General features: G+C 37.1%; 1 protein-coding gene across 1 annotated transcript; it reads left to right on the top strand.

The window, feature by feature from the left end:
* The first annotated feature begins 1086 nt into the window (after positions 1–1086).
* Positions 1087–11125, top strand: muc13b (mucin 13b, cell surface associated). Its single transcript, XM_084741555.1, has 12 exons — positions 1087–1245; positions 3916–4383; positions 4512–4634; positions 5606–5712; positions 6178–6233; positions 6377–6543; positions 7408–7536; positions 8404–8452; positions 8631–8668; positions 9545–9632; positions 9816–10056; positions 10177–11125. Exons 1-12 carry the CDS (start codon positions 1191–1193, stop codon positions 10369–10371), a joined length of 1716 nt encoding a protein of 571 aa, XP_084597681.1. The 5' UTR covers positions 1087–1190; the 3' UTR covers positions 10372–11125.
* The last annotated feature ends 7149 nt before the right edge of the window (positions 11126–18274 follow it).

Genomic DNA, 18274 nt, shown 5'->3' with positions numbered 1-18274 from the left:
GTGCACCCAGTTTGTCTTTTTTGCATAGACTCTTATGCTGTTCTGTACTGTTTTTACATTGCACATACTGTTTTGATACCGTCTTGCACACACAGTTTATTCTGTTTTTATACTACATGTGCTGTTTTTTTACTTCAGATTTATACTGAACATACTGTTCTTATATTGTTTACTACCTAGTCTACCTCAGTCATCGTGCTCTTGCTTCTTCTTTTCTTTCTTTCTTGTTCTCTTTTTTAATTTAACTTAAATTTCTAGTATATTTGTAAATAGAATAATTGATAGCACCAGACAGACACATAGTGAACTTAAGAATTCATTGCACTGATAGTGGGTTTATCTCTGAGGATGACAATAAAGTCTTTGAATCCTTGAAACATTAAACACACTGAAATCACATCTTTGTGGAGAACAGATTTAACCCATCAGTGAAGTATGACTTAAGAGCCCACACACTAATATCAACTCTCTTACTGTACTGTATATATAACTGAATATCAAAATGATTAAATAAATTTGTGTTTGACTGAATATCAACCAGTTTTTAATCAGAAATCGATGCTGAAATCCTTGTTTGTGCTCACAGGGTATTGAAAACATGTCTGGTTTCTAACATAAAGTGTACTTTTGTCATTAATCCAGAACCTCTGCTGAGTGGCTGCCTAAACCAACGAACCATGTCAGGTTTGACTTTCATCCTCTGGCAAACTCTTGTGTAATATTAAGAGGGTTTTGATGATTCAGTTAGTAGTTGCTGACATATTTTCACGCAGCACCTCCCAAAGACAATTTCTCACACACTTGTACAAACAGTATGGTCACCTCTTTGTTTTGTTTTTTTTTCTGTGGATTACATTTTTGAGGTTGTGCTTATGTTCGCTGTTGTAGCTCTTAGATCTATGACACACTTTCAGGACAAAACAATCAAACCGACAGACAGATCTATAGATGATAATGAGATAAATGGTGGTGTGCAGACATAGAAAGTGGGCCCTCAGAGTCATTCATTCTTTCTAGGTGGGAAATGCAGCACATGGCACCGCCCTCAGAGGAGTGGCTAATTATTAAAACTGCTGGTGGAGGACACCTGAGCCCTCATCATCCAAGGTTTCACAGCACTAACGCCTCATCCGCTCATAGCCCTCACTGGCTTTCTTTCTTGTGCTGAAATTTTGAAAACGTCTTTCCCAATGGCGCAAGAATTCAAACTCCTCTTTGTTCTCTGTCTGGTTGTGGCCTCTCTTGGTAAGTCGCTCTCTGTCAGTTAATAAGAAAAAAAAAGTAATCTCTGATAAATGGAATAGGAATAGATGATTATCAGGTTAACTTTATATATATTATTAAATATGCCTGTAAATTTACAGAGATTTAAATAAGTCCCACTGATTCTGATACCTCAGCTTATCGGCAAATACCAGTGTGTTTAAAAGTATAAAAAAAAAAAATTAAACAGCTGTATACAACTAACTGTGTATGGAAATGATATGGTTGTTATTTATGCTATGGTTGTTTTATGGTCTGGCTCAGATTAAAAAATGTTGCTGTATGGGATGTTTCTGGGAAGTAAGCATGTCCTGTTTCAGGGCTAATAAATTATGTGATACTGGACGGGTGCGTAGACTCTTGTACTTGCTGATGCACAATCCACCATTTTAGGCACTATCTGATACTGGACATATGGAAGCTCATTTCAATCAATGTAATGACAAAAAAAACTTGAAATCATAATTTTAAAAAAATCAAAATACTGAGTTAGTAAAAATGAGGTAGTATCTCAAAAAAACAAAAGCTTTGTCAAGTAATGACTTAGTGTCTCAAAATAATGAGTTAATATCTCTAAATAATCACTTAGTATCTAATTCATTGTTTTGAGAAAGTATCTCATTATCATTATCTTTTAGATCCTAAGTCATTATTTCAAGAAACTTTATTATAAAGATTTATGGGATCTGTTTTTTTTTTTTTTTCATTACATTGGCGGAAATGGGCTGCCATACATATCGGTGTTGGCTGTTTTTAAATAGTAGTATATATAAAGATGCTTTTATTTAAGACATGACACTTATGAAACCTTGATCCAATGATACTCTTGTAAGTGGTAGATGGAAAGCTACCACTGATTGGTGAGACAGTTTCGATTAACGTCTTTGCTACCATCATCATCATCATCATCTCTTTCACCCTCAGTCAGTATAATTGCACTGTATTTTTCTGCTGGTGCTCAAGAAGAAAGCAGCAGCATTGTCCTTTAGTTACCAGCGTACCAATTCTCTGAACAGCCTGTTTCATATTTAAATTGTTTAAACTCACTTTTGTTTTAAATATAAAATCCAGATATCCAAAAAGTTAGACATAAAGGTATAGTTTGCATAATTGTTATAATCTTGGCCCTTTTTTTTAACCTCAGGTTTGGTTTGGTGCAAACACACGGTCACATGTAAATATTTGACTACTGTGTTGATGCAGACAATCCGACCTTACTTTATGGCTCTGTTGAAACCTTCCTTTGGAAGTCAATTCCAATCAAACTCCCTTTGTTCCTCTTAAACCCTTCAGTCTGGTTAATGCTTTACATGTCTGAAGCTTCAGTGACCTGTTTGTATCACCTAATTGCTGTGGAAGACATTGTTTGGTCCTTGTTTCGTATCCAATCTGCATACATAAAAAGGCAATACAAATAACAATGTGATATTGGTATTTCACTTTATATTTGTGCCAGATTTATTTTCATTAAGGCATTTTACATCAATATAAATTTGACCAATTTCTCAAAAAATCTTTTATCCTTTGGATGTGATTTATAGTCTACTCAATGGTTTCAGGTTGCTAAAAATGATATCCACAATACTCAGCCCTTTACACAGTGAACAGCTGGATTTTTTTCAGGTTATCAGCGTACAATATGAAAGAGCCACACCTAGTTCACCAGCCACCCTTTAAGCTGTAATTCTATATGGTCAATCCTTTTTTATCTTCAGGTTAAGGAAAATTACTGCCTTTTTTTCCAACACCTGATAAATCATTATCTTTTTCTCTTGGAGAAACACATCCCAGTCTTTTCTTTCTGCTTTAACGACTTTATATTGTCAAATTACATGCAGTGCAAATGCCAAAGTCCAATTTTACATGCAGCTGATAGGCCAGTCCTTCCCTTAACTTCTGTTGAGAGCAGATCCATGGTCAGACAGGTGACCTTTGACATTGTGTTAACAAAAATAAACACGTTGCTAATGTGAAGCAGTCACAATTTGGTTAGGTTAACGCAACGAAACTACTTGGAAAAGATCAAGGTTAAAATGGTTTAAAACAAGTATGGTAAGTTACAGTACGTTACGCTGAAGCAGTAATTTCCTTGGTGTGCGCTATATTGACCAAAATAATTGAGTTGTTCTTCCTCAATCCAGCGATGTTACAGTGTTAAGGAAGAACTGCAGGCTATTGTAGCTTGGATTTCTATGTCTGCTGCTGGATCGCTGAAGGGCAAAGAAATTAGGATGGTGACACATGGCAACATGGGTGAGGGCCTCAGAAGAGCGTGCACAATTCATCCTGGTACATGTAGGTGCTGCTGACACAACTCTGCAATCAGGAAAACTGAGATTTCTTGGTCAATATATCACACACTAAAGAATTTTTTTCTTTAGTTTATTACATTCACCATCAACACTGCACATGAAAAGTGCCAAATTTTCTCTTGAAGTGCGTTTCATTCGTTAACATACAGACATACGATTTGAGACACCAACACTGGTCTCCATCCATCAGGACACCTCTGCTCTCAACAGAACTTCACAGAACTGGACTTTGGCGTGAAAAGACATTTGCTTGTGTTTCAAAGTTAGCTGTAGCTTAACAGTTTTTTGGCTATTGGCAGGTTACCATTTACTAATTGCTATGTTGCTTTAACCACTGCAGTCTCAGAAGGTGCAGCTGAAGCAACAACAGTAGAAGCAGGATCGAGTACTGCTCTACCACCTGCTACAACAGTAGGAGAGGTTACAAATTCTCAAGCCACTCAAGCCCCTGCAGCCACTACTGGCGATCCAGGCCCTACAGGCAATACAGGCCCTACAGGCAGTCCAGGCCCTACAGGCAATACAGGCCCTACAGGCAGTCCAAGCCCTACAGGCAATACAGGCCCTACTGGCAGTCCAGGCCCTACAGGCAATACAGGCCCTACTGGCAGTCCAGGCCCTACAGGCAATACAGGCCCTACTGGCAGTCCAGGCCCTACTGGCAATACAGGCCCTACAGGCAGTCCAGACCCTACAGGCAGTCCAGGCACTCCAGCAGTAGATTCTACAACACCGGGAGGGTCTTCAGATGCTACAGCCGCTCCAACAGCATCTCCGACAAATGGCACTACACCGCAGCCTCCTTCAGGTAATTCCAACTGTGTCCACCAATTCTAATTTCTGTTTCCAAGATTTTGTTGTGTTTAGGTCCCCACAAAATGCTTATATATGCTTATATTGTTTTGTGTGTGTGGTTTTTTTCCTTTGACTTTAAAGACCCCTGTGCAAACCTCCCGTGTGGCCGAGACAGCACCTGCGAGCCTCGTGCTAATTTCACCTTTGTTTGCTTGTGCTTGGCTGGTAGTTTCTACAATAATGAAATCAAGTCTTGTGAGAATGGTAAGTACCTGCATTTGCATACCACCACTATGTAGTTGTTACACCATGAAAAAGTGACTTAAAATACACTTGTTACAGTGCTGGCATTATCATCAAATATTTACACTGGCCCAACATTTCGGGCAATATTCAGAAAATATATTTTTTTAAAAATGGGGGATTTCAGCAGCTGTAAGCCTCTGTTTCCAATCTTAAAGGTCCAGTATGTAGGATTTAGTGGCATCTGGCAGTGAGGTTGTAGACCGCAACCAACTGAGAACTGATTCCCTCACCCTCTCCTTCCAAAGATGTGCTTGTGAATATATTCCATTCCTGCCACATTATCAAGACTAGGTACCGACAAAATTTAGAGGAAGAGCTGCTAAGCCGTTGACATAGGCATTGATGCACATTTTAGTTGAAGAAATATTTAAAGGGAAAAATCCATTTGGTGTATAGGCTACACAATAGTGTTGTAAAAAAAATAACGATATATCAATAAATATCAATACTATATATATGAAATTCTTTCAATGCTCATTTTTCTCAGTATCAATGCTCTTTTAATAAAAATCTAAAATTTATGCAAGTTATTTTAAGGTGTTTTATCAAAATTTGTAACTCCATTATCATGACAACACTCCTACACATAAGTGAAAATTAAAAAGTTAAAATAAGAACCATTATTCATTTCCATTTAATTCTTTGTCAAAGCCACAGGGAGCCACCAGAAATGAGCGAAAGAGCCACATCCGGCTCTGGAGCTGCAGGCTGCAGACCCCTGCCCTAAATCTTACACACTGGACCTTTAATGCTAAATTAATAATCTGCTAGCCTTTAATTTCTTGGACAGACATGAGAATGAGATTAATCTTTGTCAAGAAAGCAAATAAGTGTGTTTTCCCAAATTATTAAACTACATTTTAAATAAATGGTTATGACTCGAATGCATATACTGTACAACTTTCTGAAGATTAGTTTTTCTTTTCTAGCCAAAGCTTTCCCTGGGCAACTACAAATGGACACAGAATACAGACCTACAATGGCAAACAAAACATCAGAAGACTTTCTTACAACTGCTAAAGACATTAGTAATGCGGTAAGCAATCACTTCTCTCCTTTTCTCCTCTCTTGTTTCTGTTTTTTTTTTTTTTTTTTTTTTTTTGTAAATGCTAGACTTGGAATACAGGCAGGTAATGCACTGCTTGCATGTTTAACATATTTAATTTTTTCGGTAGCTCTACAGACAAACAGCTATCTGTGCAAAGATATGCCAACTCTTTTATGCTAAGTTAATTAAGAAATGATAAATGAGTTCTCCTTTTTTTAATTTTAGAAGGTTTGACAATTTTGATGTAAAATACCCTAAAGAAGAGCTGCTCATAAAGTTAACTGACAACAATGATAGTTCATCTAACTCACTTATGCTAATCCTATGGGGTTTTTTCTGCACAATATCTATCAAAGCAAAATAATCCTATTAGCAAACTTGATCTAAAGGAAGATCAAGATTTCTAATCAGATGATGGCCTTAATGACATGGTATTTTCTTTACAAAACACAGTTGAAGGATTCTTTCAAGCGTCCTGATTTCTCTGGATCTACAGTGCTTGAAATCCGGTAAGTTGTAGCGAAATATTGGTGATGACCCTCTGATTGTCTTCCTAACTAGAACTGTACTTCCTACAGTTACACTTAAAGTATATCACACTTAGTAATTTGAAGAATATAACCAGCATTAAGTGTGATTTTTGTCTATATAGGGAAATTCCAAAAAGCAGAGTTTGGTCGAGGAAAGGAGGTGGGATCAATGCAACTGTAGACATCTTCTTTAAAGCAAGTTCCACCATCACAACAGAAGACTTTGAAAAGGAGATGAATACAAACGTCATTTGTGCCAGCTGTCCACTGAAGGGGGCAACATTCTCTGGTAAGTTTTATGTATTAGTTTTGGGTTGTTTTTTCCCATGGTCATTTCACTTAGATTGTTTTTAAGTTTTATTATAATATATGAGGATTGGCATCATTATGTTTTTGTGTTCCTGTCAGATGGTTCAGTTTGCATTAATCATCAGTAAAATAGCAATGTTTATGATTTCATGTGCTGCAATTTTGAAATTAAATTATGCAATTTCTGACAACTACCGTTTTTACAAAGCCTGTTTAGAGAATTCTAAACCGTATCTGGGGCTTTTTCTTTTGTTCTATTCAAGTGACCCAGTACGCCACAAGTTTGTCTCATGTGCACAATACAGAACCATGAAACTGGAGCAGCTAAATGGACTTAAGTCAACAATTTAATTATTTATACTATCGATTTCCCTACTGCAAAAAATGTCTATTCTGCATTGTACTTTGATAGCAAACTGCTGCTCTCACTTGCATGCAAAATTAGTGACCACTGTTGTATTAACATGCCATTTTCAATAGTTTATAATCTTATTTTTTTCCTACTATCTAAGCGTGTGTTTTTGGCTAGTATCTGCATTATACACAGTATGGAATTGGACATAATACTGAGTAATGATAGAGGTCTATTTTTATGCTACATCATTAGCCATCAGCTAAGATTGGTTAGGTCTGTTATTGCATGTGAAGTGATCTTCATACAGTGTACGAAATATCATTCAACTAATGAGTAATAATGTTATTTCTCAACTGCTATTAGCATACTGTACATTTCATTTTTACAGTTCATATCATGTAATTAATTTCAGTCTTCTGCATATTTTGTATCACTGCACTTATTTGAGTTTTGTGTACTGAGATCATCTTTTGTTTCTCTCTTTTAAAGCGTCAAAACTGTGTGATAGCAACCCCTGTGATAAGGAAACTACATCATGCACTTCAGCAGATGGTACTTTTAGCTGTAACTGTCGGGACGCCTACATTAAAACCGACTTCAGTGACAGGATATGCATTGGTAAGAGCATTTGGCGAGTGGGAGTGTGTGAGTGTGTGAGTTTTAGGCCTATACCTTTTTTACACCAAAATTAGCACATATATGTGCCTAAACCCAATTTATAAAGAAGTGGCTGACCCTTTTCCCATTGTCACTCGTTAAGTTGTGTTTTTTTGTTTGTTTTTTTTAATTCATTTATTTACTTATTTTTACGACTGTGTTTTTTTCTTATGTGCATTGGAAAGCCAAGACTCAACCCAGGTCTGTGCAGGAGAGCAGCAAGAAAGACACTTTTAATCACGTGTCTGTTCAGCTCTCAGGACTTTTGTAGCTTCTAAATGAATCTCTGTGGTTTGAATTTTAGTTTCCCTCCTGCATCACTGTTTGAACTAAGGATCTGCTTTATTTTACTGTTTACTGTTTACTGTTTTATGAAAAGGGGGGGAAAATTACAGACAGAGGCGACAAACTCTCATTGCCTTGGCTGAAAAGGGTCGAAAATTTGTGTCTCTCCACCTGGAGTCTTGTTTCCACGACTGCCAATCAGCGCCAGAGCCAATAAATACTTGTGACTACTGCAGAGTCATTTTACATTCAATTTCCAAGTAGTCATTCAATTCTAAAAAGTGAATAGGGTATCACTTTGACTTAGAATATTTTCCTTTTCCTCCTATGCATTTAGTTGTAATAAGTTGTGAGAGGGTAATTGCCCGGGCAATTGTTTATGTCAGTGTGGGTCCTCACAAGGATAGGAGTACAAGAGTGTGTGTGTGTGTGTGTGTGTGTGTGTGTGTGTGTGTGTGTGTGTGTGTGTGTGTGTTAGTGGTTGTGTAATAACTTTTCTTTGTCTAAAGTACAAACTACATCAACCTTTTTCTACTTTTGCAGCTTGCCCCAGTGGTAAAAAAGCCTCAGAAAACCAAAAGGAATGTGAAAGGTAAGCGCGTAAATCTCATAACATGTTCTGAAAATGTTGGTATCTTTCTTTATTATCTGTCTAATTTTATTTCAAAAACATTACATGCCAATCATAGTGAGGAGGGAAACATTGAGAGTGAGCTGCAAATATACCAGAGCTTGAGTATAAATAAAATAGTTTTTCTTGTCTCTTTCAGTTGTCCATTTGGTTATTCTGGTTTTAACTGCGAAGAATGTGAGTATAAACCCAACAACAAACATATTTAACATTTGTTAACATAATGAAGTGAATGTTGATCGCACTGTGTAATGGCTATAGAATACTGACACCATTCGTGTTTAGTAGGGGTGCAGCAGATTGCAGTTGACCTGTGGCCCATACGGATCACATCTAACCTGCTGACTAAATGTAACCAGCATAGTGTGAAATACTGTTTTAGTGTTGCAGAAGACGAGACAGATGTCTCTGTGTTCCTAGAGTTCACTTGCATCGCTTCTAGTTAGGAAGCGGTCTTTTTCCATTGAGTGGAATCCCAACCATCATTTCAGCCATTTTCAGTGCTTGAACTGAGAAACTTGTCACAGATGGATGATAATTCTTTTAAACTTTTATATAATCAATTAACATAAGAAACCAGGATTTAAAAATTGTTGATTTAAAATAGTTTACAACACACAATCTGTTTTTCTACTTTATGAGGGATGCTCGTAAAGGGAAGCTGTTGATTTGTACAAATGTACCCATCTCCTCCAATGCCGTAACTACCTCCGCAAATCATGTTCATGTGCAACAATTGGCAAATGTGTGTACTGTATGTCAGTGTATGTTTTTGAACAGATTGGGATATAGGTCCCATGATTTCCATGCTAAAACAACCAAGTAGAGGCCAAGGAATTTGTTTGCAAGTCTTGTATTTTGAAATACTGACTCAAGAGACATCAGAAGAGGCAGTTCATCAGATTTGGTGAAGCAGATAAAATCGATGGAGCTCATTATTGCTATGCCTTTGTTATGAAACATTTCATAGGTTTCATTATAGATAAAAGTTTTTCTAAATATATTTAATAGCATTGTCTTGTTATTAAGGTCTTTGTCATTGTGTTTTGATAGCATGGCAGCTGACACTGGTGATTGTCGGCTCTGTGCTCGGGGGACTGCTGCTCATCACACTCATTCTTCTGCCTGTTCTGGCACTAAAGTGAGTTTCTCATCTGTTCATTCACCCACTTCTAATCATTCATTATTGCCTCTCTCATGTCTTTGCCATTTTTCTCTCTCATTTGTGATACACATTAGCAGTAAAGAAAACAACTCCCATGATCCCACGCTATCTCATGAGTACAGTAGACAGTAATATGTACCTTTTTTTTAATCTTTTCAGACCCTCAAAGAAGAGCTCCAAGAAGAGCAAATACGCAGATGCTGGAGAGCCTTACGTCAGCCCTCTTCCTGCAAAGGCACAACTGGCTAGCCAAGCAGCCCCGGTTAACATGTCGACTAATGCCTTTGCCAGTGCTGGGATGCCAAGGATCCCACGGGCCGCAAGCAACTGGGACCGGACCAACCTGGAGATGACTCCGAGCAACAGCCGGCAAAACCTGATCCCTGCTGGGGGGAACTCTGTGAGTATACCTCTGTGTGTATAACATGGGAGGGTAGTGAGGGTAAATTTAAGAGGTAATCATGAATATACTTGCTTGTTTCTGCAATTCTCTCATAAATTAAGTCTCCTTTTATTGCAGCGGCTGTATGAAGACACAGATGACATGGCCCCATATAATCAGTCTCGACCCCAGAGCAGCCTGTATGCTCAGTCTCGACCCCAGAGCAGCCTGTATGGTCAGACTCGACCCCAGAACAACCCCTACGCCCAGAGTCGACCTCAGGCTAACCCATACGCTTCAAGCCAAGGCCAATCCAACCCTTATTACAACTAATGAGGAACAACAACGGTTCATTGACAGTGACATTTACCCAGATCAAAAACTTGTTGATGTGTCACTGGAGACACCTCAGAATTAGATAACTGTACACCATTATTATCCCATTATGGTACGAGCTGTTTAAACTAATGAATATCTCAGGACCGTAGGGCAGTTATGTCCTGACCTGCACAGTATGAACTCCATTCTGACCAATTATAAGCTGTCATAAATCATTCTTGTCTTTTGTTGATTAATCTTTGTGAAAGTTTGAGGTATGACATACTTTGTTGGTCTTTTCAAAGGCTTCTTTTTACTGTCAGTTAATTGAGATATTACTTACTTAAGAAAGTCTGCTTGTTTGATGGCTTTAAACCATAAATTGATACTCAGATCGGGTTGAAACCCAAAGATGATGTTCAATGTCATTCTGTTGCACAGTTTATGTCTCACTCGTGAATTTGGATCTAATCATTTTGTACGCAAAGTGATTCAGGTTTATGATGAGTTGAAATTGTATGTATAACTCCGTTTTTGTGAATGAGACAAGTTTCTTTTGTTCTCATGAAATTCAGTGAGTTATTCTTTTAAATTAAAGCATGTTAATCCATCCAAACATTGCATTATAATTTGTGTACAATGTTTACTGCATTGAAATTATTTGATGTTCTGTTTTGTGTAACTGAGAGAATATTTTGTGTATTTTTCAACCACTTTCATGTCTGATTGATACCAAGCTGTTATTTAACATGAATTAAATAAAATATTTAGAAATATTCGACCACCACCACAATTAATATCAAATGATATTGAATTAATTGGAACCACTGCTTCCTGTAAGTTGTTGTGGATTCTTTCTCAGATGAAAATAATACCTTGTTCAGTTTGCTGGTTTTGTTTTGTGTTGTAAATGTTTTACAAGGTTTAACTGACAGTTATGTTACAGTATTGATTACTGTAACAACTTTCAGCCCTGGATACATTTCCATTATTAAGCAACCTATCTATATTAATATATATTAGTAAATATATTGTTTAATTTCCTTCCTTCAGTCTTTCTTTTACCCTGTTTGATTCCTTATTTATTTTACAGTAAGGTAGGGACAATTACTTACAATACCATTACACTATTTTATGCATCTTAAGCAATCCAAAAATACAAAAGAAAATTTTGTTAAAAACTTTGCATGCAAGAAAAAGTACACTATAGTTTATCACACAAAACTATTAAAAACTTTGCATACATCTATATAAGAAAACTTACACTATACTGTACTATACAAAAATAAAACTTTATTCAAAAATTTACAAATCTCTGTCGGTTGTATCTGATTGCAGTGAGCGCCTAGCAGGGATCTACACTGTACTGAGCTGCATTCTTCTAGTTATTAAATGTTCTGTCAAGTTAAGGATGTTACCCTACACCAGTGTTTTTCAAACTGTGGGGTGGGCCCACTGGTGGGACACAGAGTCACTTCAGGTGGGACATGGGTGTCCAGGGGAAAAATATGGAGTGAAACTAAGTTGAATGACAATGATTTATGTATGTAAAGTCAAAAAACAAGAGTTGACCTTTATTTGTTTCTGTTTTTATTTGTGGCTCTCTCTATTGTTAATGACTAATTTAAAAAAAATGTGTAGGAGTGTTGGGCTTTTCGGCCACTGAAGAAGGCCATGTTAAAAAAAAGTATGAGAAAAAGAAAGTGTGCGCTACAGTTTGTCCAACCACAGTGTGATTTTTTGTTACTACCACTGGAGGGTGCCAAACTTTCACTAATACAAACAGAACTCATGTGCAAGTGATGAAAACAGAGCCGACACACAGAACGATGCATTTTGGTTTGTGTATCTATAGGTGCCTAAGGTTGATTAATGTGTTTTTCTGCAGGTTTCTTTTACCTTTCCTTTTACAAAATACATTTTTAATTCACTGAATTATCCTCAAAGTCTACTACTGTGCTTCAGTAACACTATTGCGTTTCTGTTCTCTCATTAAGAAATATATCATTTTATATCATTTAAGATCTACAGTGTTAAGACCAAAAGAAAACCAAAACAAAACGGCCTTTGGGATTAATGTGTGTCACTTTTAAAACCATCGTAACAAATGTCATTTCTAAGTCACATGCACCAACAGAGAAACAGTGGCTACATGCACAGCAGGTGTATCAGTCAGGAGCAGTGTTGGGACTAACGCGTCACAAAGTAACGCGTTACTGTAACGCCGTTATTTTTTGCAGTAACTAGTAATCTAACGCATTATTTTTTAAATTCAGTAACTCGGTTAACGTTACTACATGATGCGTTACTCCGTTATTTTGCGTTATTTTTTGTGTAGTCTCGGCTAGAGACTGAGCTGCAGCCAGAGCCGTGTAGTTCTGAATCTTCCTGTGTGTGTGTGTGTGTGTGTGTGTGTGTGTGTGTGTGTGTGTTTGCGTGTGTCCGCGGGGATACTGGAGAAGACACGCCGTGTGGGCGTGTCTGTTTCCAAGACTGGTATCATCATGGCGTCGGCGGCGGAGCCCAAGTCAAGTTTCTTTACGTGGAGATATTCTCACTACTTTACTTTTGTCGAGCACAAAGACAAGAACGTTTTAGTTAAATGTAGGTTGTGTCTTGGATCAAAGATCTTATCTACTGCCCAAAATAGCAATTCAAACCTGTTGAAACACCTACAGAAACAACATGCTGCGACGAAGCTAGTAGCTAAGAGTACAGACACAGACTGTGATGCCACTTCACCTCCACCACCTCAGCAACAGCGGCTGGATTTGAACCGAGGGACTGACTGCTCCTGCTAACCAGGAAAAAGTTGATAAAGCCATTGCAAGGTATGTTGTAGACATGCAGCCAGTTTCTACTGTGGAGTCGCCCGCTTTCAGGAAGCTAGTTAGCATGATACCGGGCGTCACACGGCAAATGGGACGAAACACTTTTTCTGGAGTACCTGGAGAGCGAATACGCAAAAATGGAAACCGAGCTAAAGAAAACTTAACTTAAAACTTAATGGGAGACCTTTTTTTTCATAGTAACTAAAAAGTTACTTTTCACAATACTGCGTTACCTTTTGTTGTAAGTAATCAGTAAAGTAACTGAGTTACTTTTGAAATAAAGTAACTAGTTACTGGTTTTCAGTAACTAGCACAGCACTGGTCAGGAGAACACTTGGTTTTAAGCTTCAGGGACCAGGAAATCATGGTTGAAGGAGCAGATCGTCTGTGTTATGGGAAGTTAACATGATCTATTGAATTGCTGATCAACCAGAGCAGATGGTTCAAATATTATTAAGTTGTAGCTGTAGTCTCTGCACTTTTCTTTCATTCTATTGAGTAAGAAAATTGTGACAGAAAAGACTTTCATGAAGTAGATATCAGTGTTGGAATAAGTACTCATATCTTTTACTTGAATTATGCAAAATTACCCATTTCAGAAAAATGCATATTATATTACTGGATAATAGTGATGCATTAATGTGCTCATTACTTTCATGTTGCAGCTGGTAAAGATGGAGCTAATTTTGATTACTTTATTGCTGCTTAACTTAAAGTAATATATCATAATTTATTAGTTGATTTATTGTAAACCTGTGAAATAAGTTGTAACCATACCTGGAGTGAAAATGTAAAGAAGAAATATAAAGTAGTACTGAAATGCTCAAGTAAGACTATTTCAAAATTGTATCTTAGTACAGCAGTTGAGTAAATTTACTAAGTTTTTTTTTTTTCCACTGCTGATAGACAGTCACCACTTTTTTTTTCCCACAAAGCAATATTCCTTTGCACTATAAACCAGCTAAGCACATTTACTGTGACAAGGTCACACATTGTGAAATGCAGTAAAGAGAAGAGATGACAAGCTGCCAGCTGATACCTGTAAATGTGATAATGTGGCAATGATTTGATATTAACACGCCACACACAGCTCCTTAAAGTTAATGATTATTTTTTATTGTTCTGCTCAAATAAGGTTGTGGACATGGAATAGACATTTTATCTGCACTAATTACATTTAGGTAGTTTAGTTCACCTAACTCAGTTCTTATCAACTTGTTATTAACACTCATTTTAGATAAGTTACTTGTACTTTGAGGTCGAAAAAGCTGCCAAACTCAGTGTGCTTGAGTTGGGTTCACTTAAACAAACCAAGTACTTAGACGTTGTGCTTTTTTCAGTGGTGAAATGTAACTAAGTACATTACTCTGAAGTATCCCACAAATTAGAGGCACTTTACATAAGTAAGAATGAAAAATGCCTCTAAAACATTGTCTCAAACCATCCATTAATTAGTTTTCACAATCTGAGCAGAAGGATAGAGCGATGTTTTGCACAGGAAGCTGATGGAACTTTGTTTGAATCTTAGTATCATTTTGTATCTGTACAACAAATCGGGTGTTTGCTTTTGGCTCATGACCCAACAGTAAGTTTCAGTTTTGGCTCTTGAAGGGAAAAAGTTTGTCCACCCCTGATTTAGATATTACAAACAGTCCATGTTCCCTCACAAAAAGCAGTGAGCACAAGTTAAACCTGCCTCTCATCCTCCATCTTACAATCCAGAACAAGGTAAATATGAATATTGTGAAATAAAACTAAAACTGTGCAAGTCATTTTGAATTAAAACAGTTTAAAACAGTGTTATGGGCCGTTTAATGTTTACTTGTTTTCTGGTAAAGTTATTATTAATGCTTGTTTATTAACTGGCCCTTAAAATATGAAAATAAAAGATTTATGAGTGAAAAAGAATAATAAAGAATAAAATAATTCAACAGAATGATAAAGAAATAAAATAAAGACATAAAGGAAAATGAATTATTACTAAAATTTCAAAAACTATATAAAGAAATTCAGATATGGGTGATATATGATGTTTGCTAACTTTACATATGGTCAATAAAAACTAGCCTTTTGGCTAATTCGGGTATATTTATAGTAATGTTTAAACTTAATTGATTTTAATGAATGAAGCCCACACCCCTGTCACCTGTCCATCCTGACAACCAATCACTGACCGTTTTTTGAGTGGTCCGCCCACTTCTCTTCCTTTATAATTGAGGTAAAAGGGAAGTGATGGTGTCTGAAAGACGGCGTGGGAAAAACGCCACGCGAGTCCTCTAAAAACACCAGATATCTCTGGAACCAGACGATCAATAATCTCCCGTCACGGCAGGTGGTTTGGCGAGCGCCAGGTCTTCATTTCTCCTTTTTTCCGTTTATTTTCTTCTTTCACAAACTTTTGGTGTTTGATTTTCTGTTTGATCATGGACCAAACAACTGACACCTGTCCACAAATCTCTAATTAACTTTGTTGGCGAGTTGATTTACTCTTTTTACTCTTTACTAAACTGAGCCACTAAAACTTTCCCACAGATCCTGACTTGATTTGTTTCGGTGAAGAGGGTTTACTCTGGATAAATTTTGAGATACTGAACTGAGCAAACTGAGTTCTTTTTGCTGTTTATTGCTGAAGACCTGAAAAGTTGTGTTTTTATGTTGAACTCTGAAGAGTTTCAGGTAATATTTATTTTGGACCTGACTGAAAATGACTTTCTCTCTCTCTTCTCTTCTGTCTCTCTTGTTAAATGTGTTTTTTCAGTGTACTGTCATTACACTGATTTATACTGAACTGACTTGTGCTGCATTATCAGCCTGATTATTTGTGTGCCGTTGTTCTGGTGGTTCATTTTTATGAAAAGTGGGTTTATAATGGAGTGTATTCATGCATCCATGTGGAGGAATGACCTTTTAAAATTTCAAACAGGAAATTGTGAGATTAACTCTGGCTGGCACCTTAAAAACAATGATGAAATATTTTGCTGACAATCAGTGCATCAAAGTGATTTTTGCAAAATGTTGAGCAAGGGGAAGTAATGAATGACAGCTACTCAAACTACCATGATCTACACCTCTTTTCATAGACTAGGCCTCATTCATCAGAGTTTTTTCTCACACATTTACCCACATCCATCTTTTTAGACATGTTTTCTTATCATTCCAGTCTACTGACCTACATTTTTTGTTCTTTCAGATGATCTGTGCTGCAGACTGTCGTCACTAACATGGAATCGATCGGCTCACTCCAGAATCTTTCGGGCCTCTTGACTCTTTCAGCAGCTGTCACAGGTAGGCTATTTTTAATACAATGAAACACAAGGTTATGAGACATTTCTGAAAATAACTGTTATTGTGGTTGGCATTATTTTCAAACCCTTATGTGCATTCTGTGTGTAGTCGATCCTTATCTCTTAATTCAGGTTTATTAGATACATGTTTAGCTCTATTTTCATTTTTTAATGCATAGTTATTAAAAACACAGGTTAAAGTTTATGGTTTCATCACCTTTTCATTTGGGACAATAAAGTAAAATATAATGCCTCCATTACTGGTCACAAATGTTAACCACTTTTGAGGGATTATTGCAAAAATGCGTGTGTGTGTGTGTGTGTGTGTGTGTGTGTGTGTGTGTGTGTGTGTGTGTGTGTGTGTACATATATGCACACATGCAGTATTGTGCAAAAGTTTTAGGCAGGTGTGAAGAAATGCTGTTAAGTAAGAATGCTTTCAAAAATATAAAATGTAATGGCTTATTTTTTTTTTTTTCATCAATTTACAAAATGCAAAGTGAGCCAACAGAAGAAAAATCTAAATCAAATCAATATTTGGTGTGACCACCCCTTTCCTTCAAAGTAGCATCAGTTCTTCTAGGTCCACTTGCACACAGGTTTTGAAGGAACTCGGCAGGTAAGCTGTTCCAAACATCTTGGAGAACTAACCACGGATCTTCTGTGGATGTAGGCTGCCTCAGATCCTTCTGTCTCTTCATGTAATCCCAGACAGACTGGATGATGTTGAGATCAGGGCTCTGCGGGGGTCATACCATCACTTCCAGGACTCCTTGTTCTTTACACTGAAGATGGTTCCTAATAAAAACTGGCTGTATGTTTGGGGTTGTTGTCCTACTGCAGAATAAATTTAGGGGTCAATCAGACATACGCACACAGAAGCGATTATATGATCCTGCCTGGCAGGGATAATAAATATAAAATAAAATTTCCTTGTATGAAATTACAAAAATACTATCAGTTCTGTTTATTCTTGAGATATCGTTCTTGTTTGCAACTTATCAAACAGGTGTCATGTACCCCCATCATACTGTGTTTTTGCCAAATACTTCTCTGTACTGCACTAACAACAATAAAACATTCAGATTTGAATTTTTAAAAAATCCTGTGTATTAGTGGTGCTATTTCTGAAGCTTGGTGTGAGCTCAGGGCTCTGTTAGAAATGCTCTGCATTTCTCATTTGGGCTTTCAGGTGAAATGCAAATGTTACTTTAGTTTGTACTTGTCTGTTTTGAACATGGTGTTTTTTGTTCGTAATTGTCATTTTCATGCTGGTTTATAGTTTTAACCATTAGTAAGGTGACTGTTACATTTAGGCCGCCTGTATTCTGCACATTTTTGAGTGCTTGTTCATTATGCTGAATTTCATGATGGAGCTGACAGTGTCAGGTGCTGTTTATATTTTATGCTACTCCTCACAACCATCTGGTGACCCCCCAGAAATGATCTCATGACCACCTTGGAGGTCCCCACACTCTCAGCGTGTTCTTTCTTGGGTTATTTGATAAATAAAGCATTTCAGTTGCTCTGTAGTGTGTTGGTATTTTGTCAATGGGTGTAGAAATGTCAAAAAATGCACATCTACAATCAGGAACTATAAAGTCTTTATCATTCCTGGTTTCATCCCCAGATGGTGTTAACTTCCTGCTGCAGTGTTACACAAAAATGAGTGGTCACCTTTTCTTGCTGATGTAGACAACATTGCAACAGGTAAAAGTTAATCTTAGATGAAGTTTATGTAAAGGAGTGCGCCATAAAAAGCTGTCTTACTCCATGTCACGCCATTGGTCTGCTTGTTGCTCC

Source organism: Lutjanus erythropterus, chromosome 17 (assembly GCF_056507025.1).
Source record: "Lutjanus erythropterus isolate fLutEry1 chromosome 17, fLutEry1.hap2, whole genome shotgun sequence".
NCBI classification, from domain to species: Eukaryota; Metazoa; Chordata; class Actinopteri; order Lutjaniformes; family Lutjanidae; genus Lutjanus; species Lutjanus erythropterus.
The sequence above is the reverse complement of the archived record's forward strand: the minus strand, read 5'-3'. Positions and strand labels throughout refer to the sequence as shown.

Bases quoted from the DNA above. Each gene is read 5' to 3' on its own strand.
- muc13b (XM_084741555.1), top strand. From the start codon at position 1,191: ATGGCGCAAGAATTCAAACTCCTCTTTGTTCTCTGTCTGGTTGTGGCC. The intron at 5,713-6,177 runs GTAAGCAATCAC...TACAAAACACAG, and splicing joins CTAAAGACATTAGTAATGCG to TTGAAGGATTCTTTCAAGCG. The intron at 6,544-7,407 runs GTAAGTTTTATG...TCTCTTTTAAAG, and splicing joins GAAGGGGGCAACATTCTCTG to CGTCAAAACTGTGTGATAGC.